Raw genomic sequence first — 27,060 nt, forward strand, 5'->3', positions numbered from 1 at the left:
GATGAGTGACAATGGCTGTGTGTATACAAGTACACCGGGGTAACCCCTAGTCGTCTCGAAAGATGTACTATGTTCTTTAAATATTTTTAAAGATAGCATATAGATGTGAAGGCCTCGAGAAGGAGAACCCATAGGCCTACTACTCTTTCCAACCTTGATAAAGTCCAATATTTAGAGTTTTTGAAAACAAAGACCGATACCCAGGTTTCTTATTTGAGATTTTTTGAAACACAAACCTCAACAAAAACTTGTATCATTGAAAGATTGAACAACAAAACTGTTTCAATATTTACATAGACCCAACAAAAACTTCTCAACATTAGGTCATATGTTTTTCGTGATTTTTCTAAAACAGAGACACCAAAACAAAATCTCAATATTACATTACATATACTACTTTACCTATTTTTCTGATAAAAATCAAAACGCTAACTGGTGGACAACATAAGAAAGACAAATTAACAACAGACTGGGGGAAAGTCTAATATAAAACTGTGTAAAAGTCAAATATAAAACTGTGTGAAAGTAGTCTAATATAAAACTGTGTGAAAATATGTAAAAACCAAATTTGAAGAAAATGACACTTTTGTATTTCATTTCATATGTTTTTATGTGTACAATATACTGTTTATCTCATAATTACTATGTGCACGAGGGACTATCATGGAGTGCACGAAAGACAATCATGGAGTGCACGAAAGACTATCATGGAGTGCACCAGAGACTATCATAAGTGCACTAGAGACTATAATGAGTGCACAAGAGAATATTATGGAGTGCACAAGAGACTATCATGGAGTGCATGAGAGACTTTCATAGAGTGCACGAGAGACTACCATGGAATGCACGAGAGACTATCATGGAGTGCACGGGAGACTATCATGAAGTGCACGAGAGACTATAATGGAGTGCACGAGAGAATATCATGGAGTCCACAGAGACTATAATGGAGTGCATGCGAGACTATCATTGAGTCCACAGAAACTATCATGGAGTGCATGAGAGACTATCATGAAGTGCATGAGAGACTATCATAGAGTGCACAAAAGACTATCATGGAGTGCATGAGAGACTATCATAGAGTGCACAAGAGACTATCATGGAGTGCATGAAAGACTATCATAGAGTCCAGACTATCATGGAGTGCACAAGAGACTATCATGGAGTGCATGAAAGACTATCATGGAGTGCACAAGGGACTATAATGGAGTGCACAAGAGACTATCATGGAGTGCACAAGAGACTATCATGGAGTGCATGAAAGACAATCATAGAGTCCAGACTATCATGGAGTGCACAAGAGACTATCATGGAGTGCATGAGAGACTATCATGAAGTGCACGAGGGACTACAATGGAGTGCACAAGAGACTATCATGGAGTGCATGAGAGACTATCATAGAGTCCAGACTATCATGGAGTGCACAAGAGACTATCATGGAGTGCACAAGAGACTATCATGGAGTGCATGAGAGACTATCATGAAGTGCACGAGGGACTACAATGGAGTGCACAAGAGACTATCATGGAGTGCATGAGAGACTATCATAGAGTCCAGACTATCATGGAGTGCACAAGAGACTATCATGGAGTGCACAAGAGACTATCATGGAGTGCATGAGAGTCTTTAGTCAGTCATGAAACAGTACTACGTATCGTAGGCAAATATTTGCTTGTGGACTGAAACGCAATCCGTTTAAACTTGCAAACCATTTGCACTATCAAGTGTCTGTGAAAGAGCCAGCAGAGACTACCATGGAGTCCATAAGACTACAATGCAGTCCATGAGGGACTGTCATAGAGTCCATGAGAGAGAGAGTCATGAAGTCCATGAGACTGTCATAGAGTCCATGAGATAGTGGTCTCCACCAGCAGCAGAAAAATAGAATGAAAAAAGTTATAAACTATAAAACAGAAGTCTTCTATTCATACTGAAAGTAATTTTTTATTTTGTATTGTATATACATATACATTTACAGTATATTATTTCAATGTTTATACTGTTTAAGTACATTTAAACTTTTTATTAAATTTTTTTAATCTTTTTAATATACGATATGATACGATACGATAAAACTTTATTGTCACAACGGCAAAAATATACAGTTATGAGATATGGTTCCTTACAGTAGGTACACCCGAGTAGTTAGTATGAATATAACATAAATTACAAGACTAAAATAAATAATAAACAGAGAAATGTAACAAAAACATGAGTAAAAGCGAACTAGCGTTTAAAATCTCTATTAAACAGCCTGACAGCTGATGGAATATGTGTTTCTAAATCTAGGCCTATTAACTCAAACATTTTATATTTCTTAAGAGTTTTATATTTGATTTGACTTTTTATTTTAAGATGATGTAATCATCGTAATAGAGCTACTAAATCTCCTAAAGACCATCAGTCACTTCAGAATGATTTAACCTGTATACTTCAATGGAGCATAACTAATAATATGCTTCTGAATTCAACAAAATGTAAATGTATGCGCGTAACAAGGTCATTTAGGTTAAGTAAACTTGGTAATAATTATAAAATTGAACCAGGTTACCTCATACAAGTACATTGGGATAACTTTTACCTCAAAATTAGATTGGGAATTACATGTGTCTCAGACAAAAGCTTCGAAATTAATGGGTTTTTTAAGAGCATTGAGAAAGAAAAATAAAATGTAATTGTGCTCTCTATTTTGTGTCAAAACAGTATACAATATATACTGTATACATACTACATACAGTTTAGCATAGTTAGATTTACGGGAGCTGTCTTTTATACCAATTTTGAACATGATGACATCATCAAAATGAAACACGAAGATAGCAATATTGGAAGGAAATTATCCGAGCAACAACATATTAACGTGTTGAAGAAATTTGGACATGTAGAATATAGATGCGCACTCTTATGTGATGATGCAAAAGATGAAAATACAACTTTTAAAATTCAACTGTCCATATGACGTCACAACGTCACAACATCCGATACACAAAATGTTTACATGAATTCGTATCTACAATTCAACAGCTTCCAGAAAACGTTTTATATAATGAGTATCACTTTTTATTCTGAGGAGCTATAACATATTGAAATTTACTGTAAAGATTAAAATAAGTGACCCACGTTATTCACACTTTTGAACACGATAACGTCATCAAAATTAAATTGTAACTCTTACAAGAGATAATTGATTGAGCAAACAAATATTAATATCTGGGAAAAAATGAGTTACGAGATGCGCTCTACTAAATGTGATGTGAGCTATGACGAAATAGGCAAAAATCCTATATTTTATATTCCAGTGGCCATACGATGACATCATAACATCCAAGAGCTAACAATTTTTCACGAATTCATATCTACAACTTTATCGACATTGCATTATGAGTTTAACAAATTTGAGGCCATGGAGTCCATGAGAGACTACCATGGAGTCCATGAGAGACTGCCATGGAGTCCACGACAGACTGCCATGGAGTCCATGAGATGGCCATGGAGTCCATGAAAGACTATCATGGAGTCCATGACAGACTGCCACGGAGTCCATTAAAGACTACCATGGACTGCCATGCAGTCCATGAGAGACTGCCATGCAGTCCATAAAAGACTGCCATAGACTGCCATGCAGTCCATCAGAGACTGCCATGGAGTCCATGAGAGACTGCCATAGACTGCCATGGAGTCCATGAGAGACTGCCATAGAGTCCATGAGACTGCCATGCAATCATCATGAGGATTATGTAGTGGTGATGCTTTGAATAAGGCAGCTGTTACTGCTACTGATTGCAAATTTAGCTATTCAAAAAGCTCATTATATCAAGTACTATTTATCATCATCTTCTCCAATACTGAAAAAAAAAAATGAATAAATAATTTCAATAAATAACCACAAAAAAATATTTTATGAATTTAAAATTATCGAGAATTTAACTACAGTACTTAATTTAATAAAAAGCACAGAAAAATAGGAATAATGACATAAAAAACATATTTCTTCCCAGTAATTATCACTTAATAAGGGGGAGGGGAAAATATTACTCTTGCATGTAAAATTCATGATGAATAACTATGTAATTTAGACTACTTATTATCATTACCTGTGCAAATTTATGTATCTGCTCAACCACAGCAGCAAACACTGCCCCCACACTGACATCAATTAAGTTCTGCATGTAATGTACGGCTTCTTCCTCAGTTAGATCTAAACGGAATTTATCCTGTACCTAAAAACAAAGGTTGAAGAAATCAGAGAATTGTGGAGATTACAGTGAAAGTTGCATCAGCACCGGTTTTAAGAGAGTTTTCAGTTACAATTGAATATTCACATATATTTCTGAATACAGTAATAAGTTTTTCTATGATAATAATTGTCTTTCTTTCAACAGACTGACTACCTTTTTGACTGTTTTGTCTGGTTCCAATGCTATGTCTGGTACACTTGCATCCACCATCAACGAAAATAAATTCAGGATCAAATTGGCATGCCTAAAATTACACAAAAAAAAAAAGAATCATAAAAAAAAACCATATTTTCAAGCCTGTTACAGTAATTGATCTGTATTAAACAAAATAATCAGCTAATTTCTTAACCAATAAAGTGCAAATGATTAGTCATTACAAAACAACCAGATGCCTAATCACATTGCAACAATTTGTCTTTCAGGTCAAAGGTTAAAAATTATAGCATTTATCCTACAATTATCTGATTTGAATGATACAATATATATATATATATTTATCGGATAATAAATCGGTTAAACCCCGTTTCCACAGGCAGTTTATAGGTTAATTATCGATTAATTATCAGCTAATTATCAAATGGCGACCTAAAATGGTTAATACGTATTTACAATATTGTCAAAGTATTGCAATACTATATCTCAGTTGTAAGTTTATTCTTCAAGAGCCCATAAATTTACCTACTTGTGTTAAACCCAGGGCTCATAAATTTACCTACAAACCGGGAGTCTGAGAGATTGAAATATTTCATTCATCGCAAATCAATACATTTGTATAACGTATATTAAATCTATCAAAATAGTATTTAAAAAACAAAAATCGGCCTGTCTTCAACATTATGATACTGTACTCGAGCTGTTCAACCGGTTTTCAGCTATTAAAAACAATTATCGTAGGAGGAGATAGGAAAATGAGAAGCATCCTTGTATTATTGTGTGCAGGTATTTTTCAAGATGGACATCCATTAGACAGTGTATACCCCGATCGGAAAATACCCCTATTTGGGGCAAATCATTGAACCTAAATTCGTTTTAATTGTCAATAACTAATTATCTAACTCAATTTAATTAGTAAACAGGGTTACATCAGGTGGTTAAAATTGGTAGGGCCCTTATAGGGCGGAGGTGGGAAGGCAGAGTTCATTTAAGGTGCTTATTCAAGGATATATTTAATTTTTTAGTTTTAATAATATGGTAACATTTATAATCAAATAAAATCCTCTAATAGATATGAAAAGTGGTAAAAAAGAATAAAATATGCTTGGTAAATTGTAGATAACAGTGCGATGAATTCTACTACAAATAATAAATTGTGTTATTATAAATATAATACAATATTGTGTGTATAAATGTGGATGGCCGTTTATTAGATAGTTCAGTTGGGAGCGATTATTATTTAAAGTGATGTTTTATTGGGGAGGCGTTTATTCAAATAAATACCATCCTAATAATTAATACATTATTTAATCTTTTGAAAGTAACTTCCGCGACAGAGAGGGCCGTTTCACTCGATTTTAAACAAAATGTCTTATCATCAGATCTTCCTATGTAATTTCATAATACTATTCCCCACAATATATTCCGATGCCTTAATTATGGCGTGTCAGAATTAACCATAATTTATATATAGATGTATTGGGTATTCTACTTTCAGCGAGAAAATTATTACACACACACACAAAAATTGAAGTTTTTGCTTTTTAGTGTAAATTTTAAAACATAAAAAATGAATCCCTTTAGTAGAAAAAAATCATTAAAAACATTGGCCAAAATGTATTTAAATCATAATAAATCATTTAAGACGATTGATGAACTTAAGTGCTGTAATGAGTTTACAAATAGAGACAGTTTTGTAAATCCACATTTGATTGATGAGACAACCGATGCTATAAGTAGCTTTCAAGCTTTGGATTAAGATTACTTAGATCAAAACAAACTGCTGTAAATAATAATGATAACGATCAAAAGAAAATAGTTAAATTGCGCTTAGATAAGTTGATTAAAGATGGCAAACAAAAGTTTGGTGAGAAGATTAGGGATAGTTTTAAAAATGGTAATCCCAAGAGTGCATGGAATGATTTAAAAACTATTATTTGTAATGAAAAGAGAAAGGAAATGGTTATTCAGTCAGATGTTGAACATTGTGATTTTGCAAATAAGCTTAATGAATTTTTGTAACAGGTTTGGTTACTAACGAATTGGACGATGAACTCATAACAAACATTGAAAGAATCATTGATAACATGTATAAATGATAATGACAATGCTTTTGATGATTTAAGAGTAAATGTATTAGATGTTGAAAATCTATATATAAATTTACGTAAGGGCAAAATTCGGTAAATCTCGGTTTATTTCTAGAATTTCTACTCGATGGTATATAAAGTTGGTTCATACTTTCGGTACTGATTTTAACCATCTGATGTAACCCTGTTTACTAATTAAATTGAGTTAGGTAATTAGTTATTGACGATTAAAACGAATTTAGGTTCAACGATTTGCCCCAAATAGGGGTGTTTTCCGATCGTGGTATACACTGTCTAATGAATGTCCATCTTGAAAAATACCCGCCACAAAAATACGAGGAGGCTTCGCATTTTCCTATCTCCTCCTACGATAATTGTTTTTAATAGCTGAAAACTGGTTGAACAGCTAGAGTACAGCATCATAATGTTGAAGACAGGCCGATTTTCTTTAAAAAATACTATTTTGATAGATTTAATATACGATTATACAAATGTATTGATTTGCGATGAATGGAACATTCCAATCTCTGTTTCACAAGTGTCTATTTCCTCAGGCGTCGTAAAGGCAAGTACAGTACTGTATACTCGAAATTCGATCCATTTTTGTTTTCAATCTGTGCTGCAGAGGTTGGATATAATTTTTTTTTAAACGGATAATGAGCTAGCGTTTTCACTCGCCGTATATTATGTACAAATCTTTATTATTGCAGTTAAACCACCCACATCATCACCTTTCCCTCACTGGCATGAGTAGCGTTGTAAAACCAGTAGAGAATAGGCCTACGGTACATCACATGCCCTAAACGCAGAACAACTTTGGTGGGTAGGAACCAACTTAAGTATGAATTGGCTCTAAGAAACAATTGAAAACCATTAGGCCTACTAATTAAGTTGAGTTAGATAATTTAATATTTATTGACGATTAAATCGAATTTATGATTTTCCCCGAATAGAGGTGGTTTTCACAAATTGTTTTACATTATATTATAAACATATACACGTCGTAGTGATGTATCGTTACATGTGCTGTACTATTTCAATCGACTAGGACGGTGATAGTTTCAACAAAGTATTACATCCCAATGTTTTACTGTGTTTAGTGGTATATTATTTGTAAAACATGAAAGCAATTAATATTTCGTTACTAAATGGATAAAAAATATATTTTAACATTGTTCCTCTTTGCACCCATCCTCTTCCCCATCCCTCAACCCTAATGTTACATACAAAACACAAATTAAGTTTGTTTAAATTTGACTTAAACAATTGGTCTTATTTTGTGACAAGTTTCTCTTTTGGAAGTTAGAGGGTGCTAATTTTAGTTGAGTACATAAATCACAGTGTCTATTTATTCGTTCCTGTACACGACATGTCCTGCGGTACGTACATTTGAAATCGCCAGTTTTTTAACGCTGAAATTATTATGTATTCGAGAACCATCTGTGGGCACGACCTAGACCATCTAGTATATTTAAATGTACAAAGGCAACAAAAATCTGTTGGGCCAGATCAAATTGTTGGCAAGGTATCTTGCGCCGATTTTCACGGACATCTTTAATTGGTCACTAGAGAGTGGTAAGGTTCCCAAGTTATGGAAATCTGCAAATATTACTCCGCTAAATAAGGTTATTCAACCTAAAGGTATGAATGACTATAGGCCCATTGCATTAACATCGCTTGCTATGAAGGGTTTCGAATAATTTTTTAAACATATGTTAAAAGAAACACAGTATCAAGCAAACCCATCCCAATTTGGATTGTTCAAATAGAAGCGTAGAGGATGCTACTTTGTGTCTCTTACAACCAATCTATGAGCACTTAGATAAGGCAAAGTGTTATGTAAGATCATTGTTTATTGACTACAGTTCCGCATTCAATATACGGGAACACCGCAAGGATGTTTGTCATCCCCACTTTTATTTTCAATATATGTTGGTGATTTATGATGTAATGTTAATTCATGTAACCTTATCAAGTTTGCAGATGATATGATGTGTTTGACTGGTCTTATTACAGGAGGAGATGAATTTGTACTGTATATAGAGAAAAAGTATGAAGGGTTTTAGATGGGTGTAATACTAACTATTTGTGTATTAATTCTAAAAAAAACAAAGAGCTTATATTTGACTTCAGAAAAAATGTTAATCACATTCCACTTGTTATTGACAGAAATTATGTTGAAAATCCAGAGTCTCCTAAATATGCTACCCCTCTCAGTCCTAACCTAGCTACATGTATTGCGACTACTACACTATCTAGCTAGGCTAGGACAATGGATAGGCTAGGTTACCTATCTTTTATCTCTTATTTTCTCTAAACTGTGTTTCTAACAAATCAATACACCATGTAGCAGGAAACAATTTTCATACAAGCATATCATTTTTTTTCGCCAGGAATGTCCGTTTACAACGTCTGTTTAAGTAAAAAAATAAATCAAATTTCCTCGACTCGAGAATGATGCATGTTTTGATTTGGTACACAATGCTGCACTCCGTGTGTTTTGGGAGATCCCCCAATCTGCAATCATAATACCACGTGGTACAATTTTGAACAAGTTTCCTTCGCGGGACCAAATCACTCACGCCGATACATGTATATATCAAAATAGAGTCCCAAAATCAATCGATGATTTCTCAAAATTGACACGCACAATTGTGGAGAACTTTTGATATGTTGTTAACTATGAAATTAATATTGTACATTTGTTACCTAACTAGCCTAACACTGGAACGAGATGAAACGATATGGCTTATGGCCTATGTTGGATTTCCCGAAAAAAAAGAAAGAATTGTTTCGTACATTAAAAAAAGCACTAGTAAAGATCATTATATAATGCATTGCACGCATTGTGACCCACAATCTTCCAATCAATGAAAATTCATGAAAAATACCATACGTCTGTGAATTTTGCCATTTTTAGGAAATTGTATTTTTGTTCAATCAAAAATTGACATTCTTTAAGGAGCTTTTGTAAACTAGTCTGAATCATGTTATGTTTGGTACCTATCTTTTCATAATAATATCAGCTACCATAATTTTTTTTAATCTGGCCAATGGAAAATGGTTTTTATTGGTGTTAGGCTCATAAAATATCTATCATTGACTGTTATTGGCTATAAAGATTAAATACGCTCTCTGATAGTTTATGATGAACCAGCATGGCTGTTATCGTAGTTTGTCGAATGAACCTTTCAACATTTTGTGAATATTTGGGAATTAAATAGTTATTTTTTTCAATATATTTTTTTTAAATAAAAAAAAATAAAAATTGTGTACCACTACATAATGATATATCTTTGTACCAAGAGTTTGTGAATCCTTCAACGTGATTGGCGGGCTACTCTGGGCAAAGTTAATCAATAATAACTCTTCATATAGTAAACCTATTTTCATAAACAACCCCTCATTTTAAAGCTTAATAAATATAGATTACGAAAAAAATTATTATTTTCAACACTATGCCGATTTTGTGATGCCAATCGTGTGTTTGACATACCTTCTAAGATGTAGAAATGACGTATAACAGAGTCTTTTAAAATCCTGGTAGTGTTCACTTGAGGTTCCACCCATGCCTTCCACCATTTCTTTACTCAACTTCATCGGGGGTGGTAGTGGTTTTGGGTCACGTCCTAGAATGTAGCCAAAATCAATATGGAACAATTTACCATCTTCAGTCAGCAAAAGATTGTCTAAGTGACGGTCACCAACTCCAAGTAGATAAGTTATTACACAATAACCAGCACAGCTTTTCACATAGGTATCCATCACGTCTGGGTGTATGCCATAAGGTCCCATTTCATTTGGGGCACATTTGCGGAAGAAGTTTTGTATGTTTCCATCATATTTTGCCAGTACTTCAGCAACTGCTGTAGAATTAGGCACAAACTGAACCAATCCATGTTTACTGCTTGTTGCTAGCACTCGGTATGGGGTCAATTTGAGGTCAAGATTTTCTTGTCTTAAAAGCTGTAATAACAATGATAAACTAGAATTTAATTATAGGTGATCTCTATGATTGAAGATAATTTTATCAGCATTTAATACAAAATTAAAAAATGTATGTGAGCAGAAATCTCGAAATTCCAGATGATGTTGTTGTTGTTGAGTATAACATAGTTACGATAAACTTTTAATTGCGTATTCTTTGAAACATTTACGATCCTTGATTATTTAAATTTGTAATTAAAACATTAAAATAAATTACAACCGACGGAAAATGCTAGACCCACTCAGCCTGCGCCTTGCTCGAAATTATGAAATTCCTCAGTGATCAAGAAGCACGGTGCCGTGAAGGATTGATTTCTAAAATAATGTTCGAATTGAAATAAAAAAGCTTGACATTTCTTAGGTAATTTTTATTAAATGTATACTCTACTTGCTTGACAAATACTTTGTCCATTAAATCATTTAATATGCTGTAATGTGACCGTAGTAAATGGCAAAAATACCATCGCCTCGCACCGCGTGTGTGTAGAGATTCCTCACTGCATGATCTGGCCGGTGTCGTTTATTGTTGTAGTACAAGCAAAAACAATAATTTGGTAGAGTCCATTAATTATAGGTTTTTCACTATCTAAGAGCCTTTTGATGTGCCTCGTCCATGGTGTAGCCAAAACGTTTATTTACATCCCTAAATTTACAATCACGTATTCATTTTGCTGACGCTATTCAATTTGATGTTTATCGCAGATACAAAATACATTCGCCAATTTGGTTCGCCAAATTGGCGAAAACAAGAAACTCAAATCGCAAAAATAAAAGGTCACGAAATAGTTGGAAATGTAAAATCGCCAAAATTTAGGGCCGCAAAAATGTCAGTACACAAAATTCTGTACAAAAAGAAATAAAAAGGACAAGAAATATTTCTTACAAAAAACGTCGCTTGCTTGGGTGACGTAACAGTTTTAAAGATATATTGTATCCCTAATCAATTTTTTTTTTCCAAATTTGCTTTTGAATGTGTCATTTTAATGTCACATAATAGTTATTCACTTTAATTAACCAAAAGATGGATCGACAAAAAAAATTATTTAACTGAAACAAATGAAATTCAAAGCAAAAATACTTCAATTTTCTGTCAGACAATGTTTTTTTTGTTAAAATTAAACATTTCTTTCTATTTTTATAAATGAAATTATTTTTATGACTTTGTTTTTTTTACAGAAGTGAAAAACTTTATTAAAACTGCAAAATTACCTACTTAAAGTCTGATTTTATTAATCTTCATTTTTCATATTTTGGGAGGACAATATACACTTTAAATTATTGATCTTTCTTCAGAAATAATGATTTATCAATTAGTTTTGTTTAACAATCAGTAGTAAACATTTTGTGTAACATAAATATATATGTCCACTGTACAGAACAAAAATATAACCACAATCTAAACTATGAGTTGTATCATTTGTAATATCAATTGATTCTGTCTCAAATCATCACCATTCTTACACTACTTACCTTATCCATGAGTTGTATCATTTGTAATATCAATTGATCCTGTCTCAAATCATCACCATTCTTACAAATCACCACATACTCATCATCCTCTGTTGTCATGAATGTCAACCTGCATGGCATGAGGGCGCTCTTGAATATGGTGGCCGTTTCTGGTTTGATTGCCTTGATGATGTGCTCTGGATGAAGGGGTAGAGGGATGGGCTCAAACTCCTTATAATTGTATGATAATATGTCTGGATTTGAGAGTACCGATTGTAATCTGTCAATCTGTCAAAAAAGATTTAAATTTAATTCTTCACATTTATAATTCAATCGAGGATGAGGAGTCTAATGTTGAGTGTATTATGCCGAAAGATATGATAGATACTAACACATACAAACTAATTTGCGTTATTGAAAAACCAGATTATGAATGAAACCGCACCGCATGAAACATTTTCAATGCACTTAGCAAATGCAGACAAAACAATATACTAATGTATTTTAAACAAGAATTTAGAGTCAAAGTTCTAACAGATATTTTTGTACCTGCTGAGTTGGAAGTCCTTTGGCTTCTAATTAAACAACCAAGACTAAAGCTCTATCCCTATTCTTCCAAGGTAAAGTTTAACAGGCTAACTCTCTTGTGACTCCAGAGAGCCTGCTACCACAAGATTGGGCCCAACACAAACAGCTCTAGTTTTTAGGGCTTTGATTAGATTACGTACAATTTTACTGATTTGGAAGAGATTATTTAAATTCAGTTCATTTAGGGCTAGGTTTATTTTTTAAGAGTTTAATTCATGTTATTTATGGGCCTTTTTGTCTAAAAAAAACATGGTAACAGACCTACCAAATGGGCCTAGAATTGTTGCCTAGATTGGTATCTGAGCAATTTGCTGACTCCCGATTTGCCGACTGGCTATATAAATTGTGTATCAAATAGCCAGTCGGCACACGAAACACACATTGCTGACAATAATAAAACTTTATCATACTTTAATCAATGGTTTTTTTTTAGGCCTCTTTCTTAGGCAGCGAGTTTATACTACAGGTAGCAGTATTTCTGCGTTTGTATGTGGAAATGTGCGAATCAATATACATTTCTAACTTTCAGTTTACTAGTTATTTATAATGTATTGTTTAGTAAAGTTAGAGTTTTTAATATGGCAGTAAAATGTTGGATTTTACTAATTTTGATGCATAAGCTAGGCCAGATATGGGTCATATTGATCGGCAAAATGTCGACGCATAGGCGGCTGAAACGACCGCACATGGCTACCTCTGATGTTCTAACACGAAATTTAAAATGCTATTTTTCGAACATTGCGATTATAAAACTGAAAGTGAACATACGATATATTATCAGCAAAATATTCAACAGTAGTACGTAGTAAAATAAAGCAAGATGAATAACTCTAAATTATGTAAAAATGTATCGGGATGTACGAAAAAGCGGTGTTAAAATCAATGCGAAATATATATATATATATATATATCTTTATCGTTTCAAAAATTAATTAAATAATTTTCAGTGTATCACCGGGCGGTTTGGAATTTATTTCTATGCCTGTTGTGTTTATATATATATAAAAGTATCTCGAGATCCCGCTTAGTGAATAAATATACTGAATTATAGATGAGGGCGTATCAATTTGATCTCTGGTGCGCGTGCGTACAACTGAGGGCTAGTTGTGTTCCAACCGTACCACGCCGAGAATGTTAAAGGGTTGTTATCCGATTGAGTTAAAGAACAATACCATGAAAGCCCCAGTGGTCTAATGGTTAGGGCAACTGCATATCAAGCAGACGGTCCGAGTTCGAGTCTCGGTTGGGGCGACTTTTTTTCATTCTCCCAGATTTCCTCATCTTTATTGTTTCAAAAATGTATTAAATAATTTTCAGTGTATAACCGGGTGGTTTGGAATTTATTTCTATGCCTGTTGTGTTTATATATATATATTGTATATGAAAAAAACTAAATGAGAGAATTTGAAGAAAAAAATCTGGCTGTAATTGGCTGTGACCATGATGTAAATTCATTCATTTTGTGTAAACCTCTTACCTTCTTCTTTCTATTGCCACTTTCTCTTGATATACTGACCATAAGCATCACAATTTTCTCAACAAAGCTCTGTTGCTTAGCCAACTTACTTCTAAACTGATGTCCCTTTTTACCATTCTAAAAACATGCATTATTCAATTGTATTGGTTAAATGTATATAAACATTAAATAGATAGATAGATATTAAAATGTGGTTGGTTACATCAAGTTACATCAAATGATGAACCCCATCAGTTATATTGACAGTAGAGAGTAATTAACTGATAACACAAGCTTGGATCGGCTCAACTCTGTTCTTTGCACACTTAACTCTAGTGTGGATGAACACAGCTTTGGTTTCATCCATGTTTAATACATATAAAAATATCTTTCTTATTTTATATAGCTAAATATATACAGTATCACAAAGATCAATACATGAACATGCATTAATATCATTACATTAAGTATCACAGTAATGTACTTTTGTTAATGAGAATTCGTTTTAATTTTTGATTATTTATTCAATCTTTTAAAATTTGTCCTATTGTTTTTATTTTTTTATTTTACTTGCTTATCTTTTATTTTACTTGCTTATCTTTTATTTTACTTGCTTATCTTTTATCCTACTTGCTTATCTTTTATTTTACTTGCTTATCTTTTATTTTACTTGCTTATCTTTTATTTTACTTGCTTATCTTTTATTTTACTTGCTTATCTTTTATCCTACTTGCTTATCTTTTATTTTACTTGCTTATCTTTTATTTTACTTGCTTATCTTTTATCCTACTTGCTTATCTTTTATCCTACTTGCTTATCTTTTATCCTACTTGCTTATCTTTTATTTTACTTGCTTATCTTTTATTTTACTTGCTTATCTTTTATTTTACTTGCTTATCTTTTATCCTACTTGCTTATCTTTTATTTTACATGCTTATCTTTTAGTTTACTTGCTTATCTTTTAGTTTACTTGCTAATCTTTTATTTTACTTGCTTATCTTGTATTTTACTTGCTTATCTTTTATTTTACTTGCTTATCTTTTATTTTACTTGCTTATCTTTTATTTTACTTGCTTATCTTTTAGTTTACTTGCTTATCTTTTAGTTTACTTGCTAATCTTTTATTTTACTTGCTTATCTTTTAGTTTACTTGCTTATCTTTTAGTTTACTTGCTTATCTTTTATTCTACTTGCTTATCTTGTATTTTACTTGCTTATCTTTTATTCTACTTTCTTATCTTTTATCCTACTTGCTTATCTTTTATTTTACTTGCTTATCTTTTATCCTACTTGCTTATCTTTTATCCTACTTGCTTATCTTTTATTTTACTTGCTTATCTTTTATTTTATATAATTAAGTTAAGTATTTATTATGATCTTATGAGTTTTATATTTGATCTGATTTGAAGTAACCAATCTGTTTTATTTATTTTAAATTTAAAAAGTTGTAAAATCCGGAATAAATTGAATTGAAACGTGCATCATCACATCATGGATATTTCTCCTCTATGAGCACACACGTTTTTCGCAGTTTCAGTTTCAATTTATGTAATAGGGAGTCACATGTATTCTTAATTTTTATTAAATAATAATTTATAGGTTATACTTATTCTTTTGTTTTAAATGTAATATACAGCAAACACTTTGGTACTTTATTTCCAAGTACATTAATATTATTTCACGATTTATTCACTAATGGAACATAACAAAAGTAAACAAATAGCAAAAGGATAGACAACTAAGGCAGAACAGCCTGTGTTTTTAAAACTTAGTTGCATATAGATGCATGTTAATGGAATCCTGCTGTGTGTGTAAACACATTATACCACAGGGTGCACTCAATTTTAGGGTTAGACTTCCACAACAAGAGAGTGATGGTGTAATGGTAATATCGGACTAGCATGTGATAGGCATGGGTTCGAGGTTATCTGTACCATACTAATTGCATCCTTAGGCAAGATGCTTTACTCTCATTGCCTAATCTGGTAGGCGCTGCACTGCTGGCTGCCGTGGGTCCGTGGAGGGCCTAATCCGAATTTCCTCACTGAGGACAAAATATTAATATACAAAAACAAACTGTTTCTCATGTTGATATCTGTAATAATAATATGAGGTACAGCTTTACCTTAAGTAATGCTTGACTGAACCGCTTCATCACATTTACATACATCTCAGTGACCTTTGGGTCCTTGGAAATCAAGGAATCTTGTCTGTCACATTCAACGACCAAGTACCAGTAAAAATAGTTTGCTATTGTGAAGTTACAAGTGGCTTGATTTATTAAAAATGTTGCAAGGTCACACTGAAAAAAATATTTAAAAACAATCTATATTGCAATTCAAATTTATACATTTGTAATAGTGTTTTGCATAGTTAAAACTAAAGTGTATCAATCCTAATGGTGAAAGAAATAAAGCAAAAGCTGACCTCTTCATCCCTATCATCAGTACCATCTATATTTTGAGATTGATTGTTTTCTGAATGGTCTTCTACTGAACTCATAGATGATGCTCTTAATCTATCAACATAATAGCAGAATATAAAATGGTAAAAACAAAACTAATTTGATTAATAAATTATTATGAATACAGTAATATAATAATAATAACCTTTATTTATTCATGTACACTAAACTACAAGTTCTTTTGCAGTAAGACTACAGTATGTTCAAATGAAAACAAATACAAACAAAATGAGTATGTTATTGTTACAGAAAAGAAACTAGAGCAAATTAACTACTGTAAAAATAATCAGAAAGTGAGCCAATATTAGAAAGTGAGTCAATAGTTATGATGTACTATTTTAATCATTGTGTATTTTTATATTGTTATTCTACATTTTATACTTTATTTTTATACGATATTTTTATACGATATTTTTATGTGATAAGTGAGCAAATGCAATTTCCAGTTTAAGTTGGACAATAAAAGTTATCTGTATCTGTATCTGTATCTATAGCCGAATTGTTTTGACAATTGATTTGTTGACCAATGTCGTCTTTTTAATTGTTGTTGTTTAATGCAATTGAGATTTTTGGGGTTGAGTGTCAATACAATATTATTATTATAAAGCTTTAATGCTTATAATAATATAGAATTTCATGGACATGTTAATACTATACTACATGGCTGATACTACACTAGGGCATCAAATTTATTGTACCAACACAAACACTATGTAAAAATTATCTCTACTCTAAATATGACTACAGTATAAACTGACTTATTATTAGTACAGTATTTATTTACAACTCAAGACAATTGTTATGATGATTAATTTAGTAATAATTAAATGTATGTATTGCTGTGTGGGAACAGGTCTCTTAAATTGACCATACAATGTTTGAGCGTATGAATGCATTCATGAAGTATTATACAGAGCATGAACCAGACTAATGCTTGGCTAGGCTACCTTTCACGTTCAGCCTCAGCTTCCCTCCTAATCATCGCTGCATCTTCAACTCCTGCCTTGATTGCTTCAAAATCCTCATATTTCAAAGCCTGAACAAGTTGCAGTAAATACAATAATAATTCCTTTAAAAAATCAAATACAAAATGTATTAATTAACTATTGACTATAAAAATGGGTGCAATAGGAATCCTTCCAATCTTAGGTGAGAATTTTATTTCGTAATATTTCGTCTACAAACAAGGGCTATTCTATCGCAGTTGGGTGCATGTTTCTTCTAATAAGTTCTATTTATATTAGGGAAGGCTTAGCGATGTATATTCAAAAATTAATATCACGGTTTTTAGTATATTAAATATTACAATTAAAGAAATTATGAAAATCTGAATTGTAGTTTCCAAAATATATGGTCGAAAATGATCATTTTTAGCCATGAACGATGTAAACAAGTTGCCCCTCAGTCTGCAATTATATGAACTAGGCCCTAGGCCATTTTTCGATAAAATAATTACATAAAATCATGTTTTTTACTAAAAAAAATTTGTATATTAACATTGTAAAATTCTATAAAATATGATATTAAATGATTAGTCAATAAAACATAATGTTTATTTAAGCTCATATACTTTATTAGTCTTGAGAGAGATGTGGCTTTATGTGGTACACGCAAGAAAAATCTTATGGAATCCACTGAACTTTAACTCGAAAGATTTAAAAAAAATGTAATTCCTTTCCTTTGTTGTTATGGTGGTTAAAACCAACAAAATTGTAGTAAGTAATTACACTATATATTTATTTTTATAACACAATAAACTAAAGACCATGAGCGCTTAATTTCCTACTATTTATGTACTACGCACTGGCCGTTTCATAGAAATAACCGGCGGATCAGTTTGTCGGCGGTCCAACCGGTGATATGCTTTTAATTCTGCCTGCTTTTGCTTTATATATATTTAAATCAAACCCATCATGTATTTTATGCTTCAATTAAATGTGGTGTATTAGGTTGTTTTTAATATAATTTTGTATATTAAAAGAACAATAGTTAGTGAACAGTTTGATTGAAACAATACAAACAATAATAAAACCTTGTTGCTGTTTAATTTTTTTTACTTCTTGTCATTTTCTTTTTCATTTTTTTAAAATCTTGCATTACTTGGTTTCAGTATTTGTGAAAATCTAAATTTGTTAAATTACTACTTTTATGACTGATTCCGCTTGAAGATGCCATATATACAGAAAAGTATAATAGAAATTGTGTCACTGTCTGAGGTAGCTATGTAATGACATACCTCATGTGTTGCTGTTTTAAGCCGTGAGACAGCATACCTTCTAACCGTAGGGTTTTTAAACTGTGGAGACAACAGTTCCAACGCATCAGCCACATCTATGGGGCTCCATTTGTGTAAAAACTCAATTGCCTGCTTCTCTTCATGCGCTTGATTCCACTTGACCGATTTCAAAAACTTTGTAAGTGCTTGCTTCTGATTAGACAATGAGAATCTAAACTTCCATAGTAGATCCTTTTCCTCTGATGTAATTTGTTGGTTTGGGGGATAGTTTACAATAGTCTGAACATAAAAAATAACTTCATTAAACACATTAAAATGTGAATAAAACTAGAGAACTCAGATCTCAGTTTTCAAGAGATAGAAAATTAAGACCTGAGTTTTCTAGATCACCGATGCTTCTTTCATCATTTCAAAATCGCTGATAATCGTGGTAAATCGAGGCCTGACTAGGCCTAGGTGAGATTGCAAGGTTATTATCTCAGCTTGTTATTTGGAGGATCCTTGCCAAATAGGCCTTTAGCCTGGCTTTGATATCCTAGCTTGTTGGCCTAGAAATCGTACCCCTACAGAAAACTTGAAATTATTTACCTGAATTTCATAAACTAAACATTTCTAATTTCTAACATACAAATTGTCAATAAAATATTAATATCAAGCCTTTGAAATAATTAAGAAACAGTTATTCAATCATGTGTTATGTTAAGTAGGCTGTGTAGGCTGCATGATGATGTGGGAGAAAGCTTCTAGAAGGATGCTAATGACAGAATTAAAGCAACTGAGCTCTATAAACATAATATTTAGGCCTCCTTGAAGGTTGTTAAAGAGTGCAATCACGATCGTTTTCCTTAAAAATGAAGGACTGAATAAATATGTTTAAATTAGATATTTGTCCTTCAGGGAGAGTTTTAAATCTGCTAAAAACACTCAGTGGATCACATTAAAAAACATCTGATACTCAGCTTTACGTAGCATGATTTTTAATGAAAATTTATAATTGGATAGATGGAACTGCATTGTGGAGACAAGAATCTGGCATAAGTTTGTTGTTTTTTATCCATTACTGAGCAATACTAGTTTACTCACATTAAGTTGATCTCTAGTTGCGGCATTTGGTTTCAAGTCCTTGTCTGTTAGTCCACTACGTTCACTTCTAACCAGTATATGATGCTTATCTTCTACCAAATTCTCCTAAAATATAATATTTGTGTCATAAATACTGAAGTTATGTTTGTAGGTTACAGTACTAAAATGAAACAACCATAACAATTATTATGTCATGTCAAGAATGCATTTTACATAGAAACTGAATACTCTGAATGATAATAATAATAAAATATTTTATTTTCACACAGAAACACTTAAATCACCCTAAGGTCAGTCAGTTGTTATGAACTGTTAGTACTCACCATCAGCATTTCAGGGTCTGGTACCTTAACAATTTCAGCATAATTGCGCATTTGGACAGATTCTTGGGCATCCTATGAAAAGATATGAATCAAAGATGGGTTCATTTATTCAATTTAGTGCTGTTTTTATTAAAGTGGTTTCTTTAAAAATAATTAAATGAATAATAATATAATGTACAAATAATATTGCCTGCTTAGAGGTGTAATATAAAACATTTAAGAATTGTAGTTTTCTTGAGATATTATATTTTCTCGAAGGGGTTAGCATTGCAAGAAAATATAATGCAAATAGTTACTAAATACTTATGTTTTGAACAATGAACACTAAAATCTTGTTTGCTTATACTGGTGTTTCAATACTGCAACAAGCTAAGAAACTAAGATAAGACTAAGATACTCATGAATGTTGTAGAATTGACTCTCCCAATACTAAAAAACTACAAGCCAAAAACTCTCCCAAGACCAGACTTGTTAATTGTTGCCATTAAAAACACAGCATTTATAAAAAAACATACAGTATAGTAGACTAGCCCAAGGGTGCCTGGTACTGAGAAAGTTGACTGCGTTTGATAATTAGTATCCATTTTCTATAAGGTATCGAACATAAAAACATACAAAATAAATTTAACATGGTCTTAAAAATGTGTACTGTTGTATGATGGTTCTACCTGTATATTAACATTTCTTATTTGAATATAATCATGTCTATCCTGTTCACGTCTCCAAACATTGTTCAGTGAATTCAATCCAAGTAGTTGTGATGCCAAATTAAAATACATTATGGTCTTCCAGAAACATTGACAAGTTGTAATTTTAACTTATACTCGGGCAAAACATATTGCAACTGATTAGTTGAACTAGGCAATCTTGTGAGCTTGTAAACCTTGTAAAATGCCTGTGTACATATTCTTTCTTTGTAAAAAATTCAGATCAAACTAGAGTTTTAGGAAATTCTGTACTGTAATTAAATTTAATATCTCATGTTCCATAAATATTAATAGAAAAATTCCAATCTAGGCACATTGTATTAGGATTCATAACAAATTGTACCATGAATTCAGTACAATAGAGTTAATTAAAAATCTATTACTACTGTTCTTTCATCTCTGCAGCAGAAATATCAATCCAGTTTATTGTGTTATCAATCCAGTTATATTATGTCAGTATTGTTGCTGATGAAAATCCCTGTTGGAGAACGTCTACATTACTAATACTTCTAAGATACTATCAAATGACTTGCCTTCATCCTCAATACTCGGATAATAAAATCTAACGACAAAATAGCAGGTTTACAAAACAAAAATGTTTCTTCAAAAACGTATTTAGATCTTGCCCAAAATTGTATAAAACCAAAAAACAAACTCTGTTCTAAAAATGTGCCATTCAACAGTAATGACTAAATACCGTAGAAACTCATTATACACAATCCTAAACACGGACATATTCATGTTTTTGAATCAATTCCATACAATAAATAATAATAATACCAGTAACTATACTCCATGTTCATTCAAAATTGTGCAAATTAGCAAACAGCCGACACAATTGATATTCCTCATAAACCACTGACTGCAACTGGAATTGAAAGGACTTTATTATTACTGGTAGGCATACACAACTTTCACTATAATGTATTTCATTAACATAAAAATTAATTATTCCTAAATAAATTGATAATAAATCACTGTCATCTCTGATTTAATTTAAAATTTGTATCAAAGTGTATATGAGGCATATGGCATCACAAAATCGGCGTAGTGTTGGTTGATGTTAAAGAACCCAGGCTGGGTTCTTTAAAGTGAACATGAGCCAGATGTGTACACTAGACCTTTAAGTCCTTATCTTATGGTTTGCGACGCCCTGCCTTAACAACTCGACTTTATGGGCCCAATCGTATTAATCATTGATCGTACATGGGACGCACGTGACTGACTGTGCATCCTGTGTAGCATGCCGTGGTTGATGTGCTTTTATTTTATTCTTATGTTACCAACATCAAACTCCGGAGTTGAGTTTTTAGGTCAAACGGTCATCCTCACACGATCACTCATTGCTTTAGTTTTATTTCAAAATACTTTAAATATTTGTAAAAAATATATAGCGGGTCTAAAAAATAATAAGTAGTATCAATAAAACATTATAATATATACAGTAATACTTATTAAATTAAAAATATTATCAATTAAAATTATTCTAATGATCGTCGCTATGTAAACAAACAAAATAGAGGGCGATATTTACAATTTTATTTTATAAACCCCAGTGTTGCTAGGTTGGTGTGAAAGGGGTATCTCCGGAGTTTCTAGATGTTTTGAATGGTCATAAACCATGTGGTGTCTCCGGAGATCACTCTGGAGTTTTGATGTGAAAGGGGTATAATTGTTGTATAAACTTTAAATGTGAAAGTACGCCTGTACATTATGCACTCAAAACGCTTCTATAACATGGGTTCATATTCTATTGGATATAGATCTCTAGTTGTATATTATTATTATAACTAACAAAAATGAATAACTCACCTTATCATAGTAGACAATGGAAAATTCTTTGTTATTGTAGTGCACTTTTGAAAATTCAATCATTAAATACATGAAATTTGAATTTCTTTTTTCTCTCTGTTGTTCAAATAAAAAAAATACATCAAATATTAAAACAAATGGGTAATGTAGGTACAATTCAGAGGTTCCAAGTTGAAAAAACAAAATTCCGGGTAAACAATAGATAAGAGGGTAAGCTAATATTAAGCTATACAAAACATTTCAGGCATAAATCATCTGGGATATGCAATACCAAATTGACTAGGCCTACCTACCTGCCTATGTTCAGTAATAAACAATGGGTAATGCCTGACATCTATTTCAAGCTTGGTACTGGTATAGCCTAGGCACCTAGGCCTACGATAATTTTGTTAATAAAGTAGATAAAGAGACCTATTGGTAATCTTAGGGGGTCTTAGCTTTCGTGACACCCGAGTGCTTGGCTTGGCAGTTGATAGATGGCTGTTAATTCGTGAAATAAAGGCATAAGAAATGCTTTTGTTTAAATACTGGGAATCATTATAAACAGTGTGTTAATTGTGAAATAAAAATGCTTAATTTCAGTTATCTTAGATTACAAATCTCTAGGCTAGGCTAAGCTAGTCTTGTGGCTTTCTTCTCCGCTCCACACCTCTCGCAAGTCACTCCCTCGATCCTCACGATATATATAATTGTAATATGAATTAAGAAGATTGTTTTGCATGGTTATTGAAAAAGATACATGGATCAAAACAGGAATGTTTAACTGTAGGCCTAGACCAGAAAGACATGGTTATGCGTTTGAACCAGCTACAGTAGGTCGACAATGGAGATTGGCCTCACTTGATTGGTGTCATGCTGTTTAATGGGCTTCATTCCATCGGTATTATGAGACGAGAATGGTATACGTGTCTCGCCAGTTCATTATGAGAGCATGCAGCAAGAAGAGACGCGACGTAACATGATCTTAATAAATAAGGTCCTCAGACTGAGGAGAAACCACCTAACTGCTAATAAAAGGGTTTAATCTGTTGTGCATTTTTCAATTAGAGGACAGAAATAAATAAACAAATTGAATAAACTTACCTCATTGATCATTTCAATTTCTCTAAATGTCAGACGATCAAGCCAGTCAACTTTGACCATATGACCTTTATGGTGTTTCTTCACAAGCTTTGCTAGACGAGCCATTTCATCTTCGCTACCTACAGTCTTGCCAGGGGTTGTGGTATATGTCTTGCCATCTGCTAAAACTCCCGGCCAAACTTTCATGTCATGCATTCCTTGACGAAACGTCCTGAATGTTTTTTTCAATAAAAAATATATACATGACTAGATTATTATACTGGTAACACTTCACATTTACCACAAGATTCTTTCAAAATTTTATGTGCAAACAAATAATTCAGGTTCATTACTAGAATTTGCTTGTCATGTCCTTAAACTGCAACAAATTAAACATATTTTGATTATTGATTATAAAGAATAACATTTTGTTTATCTAAAGTCCTAATACATTGCTATTTGAGTTTTTTTGTAAAGGAGGTTTAAAACTAGACTAATCAATGTCATGTTGTTTTCTGCCAAAAATCTAAAATGGATTATGAAAAACTTAGGTTATCTTATAGATGCTAAATTATAAAACAAATTAAAACACAATAAAATGTCTGAAATATTATTATGTATTTAAAAGTAGCATTAAAGCACAAATGTTAAATTATAAGATATATTAAATTATTAAATTTTTGTTACAAGGGGTAAACAATCTTAGTGTTACAGGCGGAGATTTAGGCTAACAGTTAATAGCTTTATCCAGAAAAAAAATGTCAAGGTCAGGGTGTCCTTCTATACGCACGTTCTCGATCCAGATACTAACACTAACTGATGTCATTTTACCGGAAGACACTTATTTTGTTGACCCGGAAGTGAAATAGTACATGTACTAATACCATACTCTACGTTATCCTAACAAATCGCAAAACTGCCAAAAATTAAATTCCATTCAAAAAAAAACCATTTGTCCGCCTAGTCCTAGCTCTGAATAAAGATTTCCGTAAACCACAACATCGCCGCCTCAATCAATGAAATGCAATGTAGGCCTAGATAGAGATATTGTGAGCTGATTTTATATGAAAGTCCCAATTCTTTCCTATTCATTACTGTGTAATTTTTATTTGCAAGTCAAATTTCAGACCTCTTTTTGGGGTCCGAATACACACATTCTTTAGTGATTTATATCGTATAAGTCGAAGTCACAAATCATGCGGCAACAATACGCTAAAAAACCCGATGAAACGTACGTAATTTGATAAACAAATGACAGAGGTGATAATGTGGGACCATATCGGTTCTCTCAAGCAGGTTGTATAGCATACATATAATTATTGTACAGTACTCTGCGAGTTGTTTTTGGGTGCGCTTTGTTGAGTACCAATTTGTGCTAGACAAGACAGATGGCAATAAACAATGGATAGTACCGATTTCAAATAAAAACGGAAATGTATTTGTTTTAATGTAGTCTGGGTTCCAGACGGAGTTTTGTCTTAATATTAGTAAATAGATAAATATTTTGGCACATATGGCGTTTCATACGTATACTACTTGATTTTGGATACACCGTCTGGGGAAACACGCACAAGTCACGTGGTTTGACACCAAGAATTCTTGGTGCATACGATTATCCGGTTGACTAGTTTCAGCTGCATGCGATTGGCTACTCACTCGTACACCGTTTTAATATTCATATTTCAGAATTTCAAAGACTCAACAACTAAGATGATGCGCATGCGCTATGTTACGTTTAGACAATGTGTACTTGGGTACATTTATGAAAGTTTCTGAAGGCTAGAAATGATTCTATATGCCTAGTAGTCTGGTAAACATTTGATGGGATTTTTCCCAAGAACATGAAAACTCGTGATATGATAGGCTAGCTTCTCCGCAAATCAAACATTGAATGGATCATTTTATTACGCGGAGATAATTTTGATTTAATTCCCACCCAGACCCTGTCCTGTTCTGTGTGGTGTTGTAGCCCTGTTGTTGTGTGCCGCCGGTAGTGGTATGTAGGCCTACTTTATTGGCGTTTTATTTGGCAGGTCATACGTGCGAATTGAGTAGGACCTACGAAAGAGGCCTAGGCCAAGGACTAAACAATTAATAAACAAAACAACTTGGCATTACGATTTTATATTTCAACAGTCTCGATCGTACATTCAGCACTGTACGTACTCGATCTTTTTCATTTTGAAACAAAATGATCATTGGTTGATTCGAAATCTATATTTACATACCGCCCGCCCCATATAGCCAAATACGGTATGATAAACTACGTCATTCTTATCGGATGTTTGCGGTCTGCAAATCGATTTCTATACGTGCTTCACAAGTCTGTATTTTCAGACAAAAATCGCGGTCGAAATAAAAACAAATAAATTAAAAAAAAGATAATACAGACTTGGGGCAAGTCTAGTTTTAATGTTATACATTTTCTTATTATTGTTTTTTTTGCCATTGCCGATAAAAAAAGGCTTAGCATTTATTAGGCCTAGCTAGCTAAGCAACAAACTCAATTCAAGAAGGCTCGTCGTGTGGGCCGCGATCTCGATGCGATATGTATACGCAAAGTAGGCCTACGCCCCTAGTATTCATGGGTCTGACCACTCATACTTGGTGAAAAGAGTGTGGCACATTTGGAAATGATAAATTTGGTCTGTGCCATTGGTTTAAGTAATGTCTCAATGTCATGAAAATCTATTATATTATACATTAGCACAATTCTAATTTGTATTTACCCATTCTTTCCAAATAGAGAGACAGTTGTTCCTCCAACTGGTATGGCCTTTCTTGCACTATAAACATCCCAAATTGTGAAACAGGCCTAAAAAATATGTAAATAATATTATCAATAACATTAATGAATGAATGCGCTGCTTGCACAGCAACATACTGCAAAGTGAAAGTCATGATCAAGCTACAGTAATGTAATATAATTTACAATTAATAATTTATTAATACAACCATTATTTATAGTCCTGAGGCAGAAGAGTGGAATTGATTTATTTCAGTCTTTGTTGTGAAGACACCTTTAGTACTGATATCACTGGTGGATCACATAAACAAAATCAGACGTACAAAAGTAAAAATATAAACAAAGAAAAAAGTAAACAAAAAAATGGATAATCACTACATAAAAGGGACAAATTGGCATTTAACTTTTCTACACCAGAATTTTTTGTAGATTACAAACAAATGTATTATAACAAATTTATTGAAGCACAATTTGGTCTTTCAATACATTCGTATGGTTATCGGTGTGTCATGTGAGCATGCGCTCTGCCATATTTACATTTATTTAATATAATAATACATGACTGATAATGATAATATTGTAGTTTAATTTAATCCGTTTGTATTTTGTAATTTATATTTTCTCTAGTATATAATTTTCGATAATCATGAGTCTGGAATAAAGTAT

At 32.6% G+C, this 27,060-nt stretch overlaps 1 protein-coding gene across 1 annotated transcript in view; it reads right to left on the minus strand.

The window, feature by feature from the left end:
* Positions 1-1,957: 1,957 nt before the first annotated feature.
* Positions 1,958-27,060, minus strand: part of LOC140051417 (phosphatidylinositol 3-kinase catalytic subunit type 3-like) — a 33,703-nt gene continuing 8,600 nt past the window's right edge. Inside the window, exons 4-18 of the mRNA XM_072096632.1 lie at positions 26,378-26,463; positions 23,670-23,880; positions 22,587-22,682; positions 20,068-20,139; positions 19,745-19,849; positions 18,662-18,940; positions 17,373-17,494; positions 16,389-16,479; positions 16,087-16,263; positions 13,983-14,099; positions 11,939-12,205; positions 9,978-10,447; positions 4,392-4,482; positions 4,095-4,220; positions 1,958-3,845 (exon numbers count right to left, since the gene is read on the minus strand). Coding sequence (XP_071952733.1) covers positions 3,831-3,845; positions 4,095-4,220; positions 4,392-4,482; positions 9,978-10,447; positions 11,939-12,205; positions 13,983-14,099; positions 16,087-16,263; positions 16,389-16,479; positions 17,373-17,494; positions 18,662-18,940; positions 19,745-19,849; positions 20,068-20,139; positions 22,587-22,682; positions 23,670-23,880; positions 26,378-26,463 — 2,325 coding nt within the window. The 3' untranslated portion in view covers positions 1,958-3,830. The remainder of the gene's footprint in view (positions 3,846-4,094; positions 4,221-4,391; positions 4,483-9,977; positions 10,448-11,938; positions 12,206-13,982; positions 14,100-16,086; positions 16,264-16,388; positions 16,480-17,372; positions 17,495-18,661; positions 18,941-19,744; positions 19,850-20,067; positions 20,140-22,586; positions 22,683-23,669; positions 23,881-26,377; positions 26,464-27,060) is intronic.

The sequence above is a fragment of the Antedon mediterranea genome, chromosome 6 (genome assembly GCF_964355755.1).
Source record: "Antedon mediterranea chromosome 6, ecAntMedi1.1, whole genome shotgun sequence".
NCBI lineage: Eukaryota > Metazoa > Echinodermata > Crinoidea > Comatulida > Antedonidae > Antedon > Antedon mediterranea.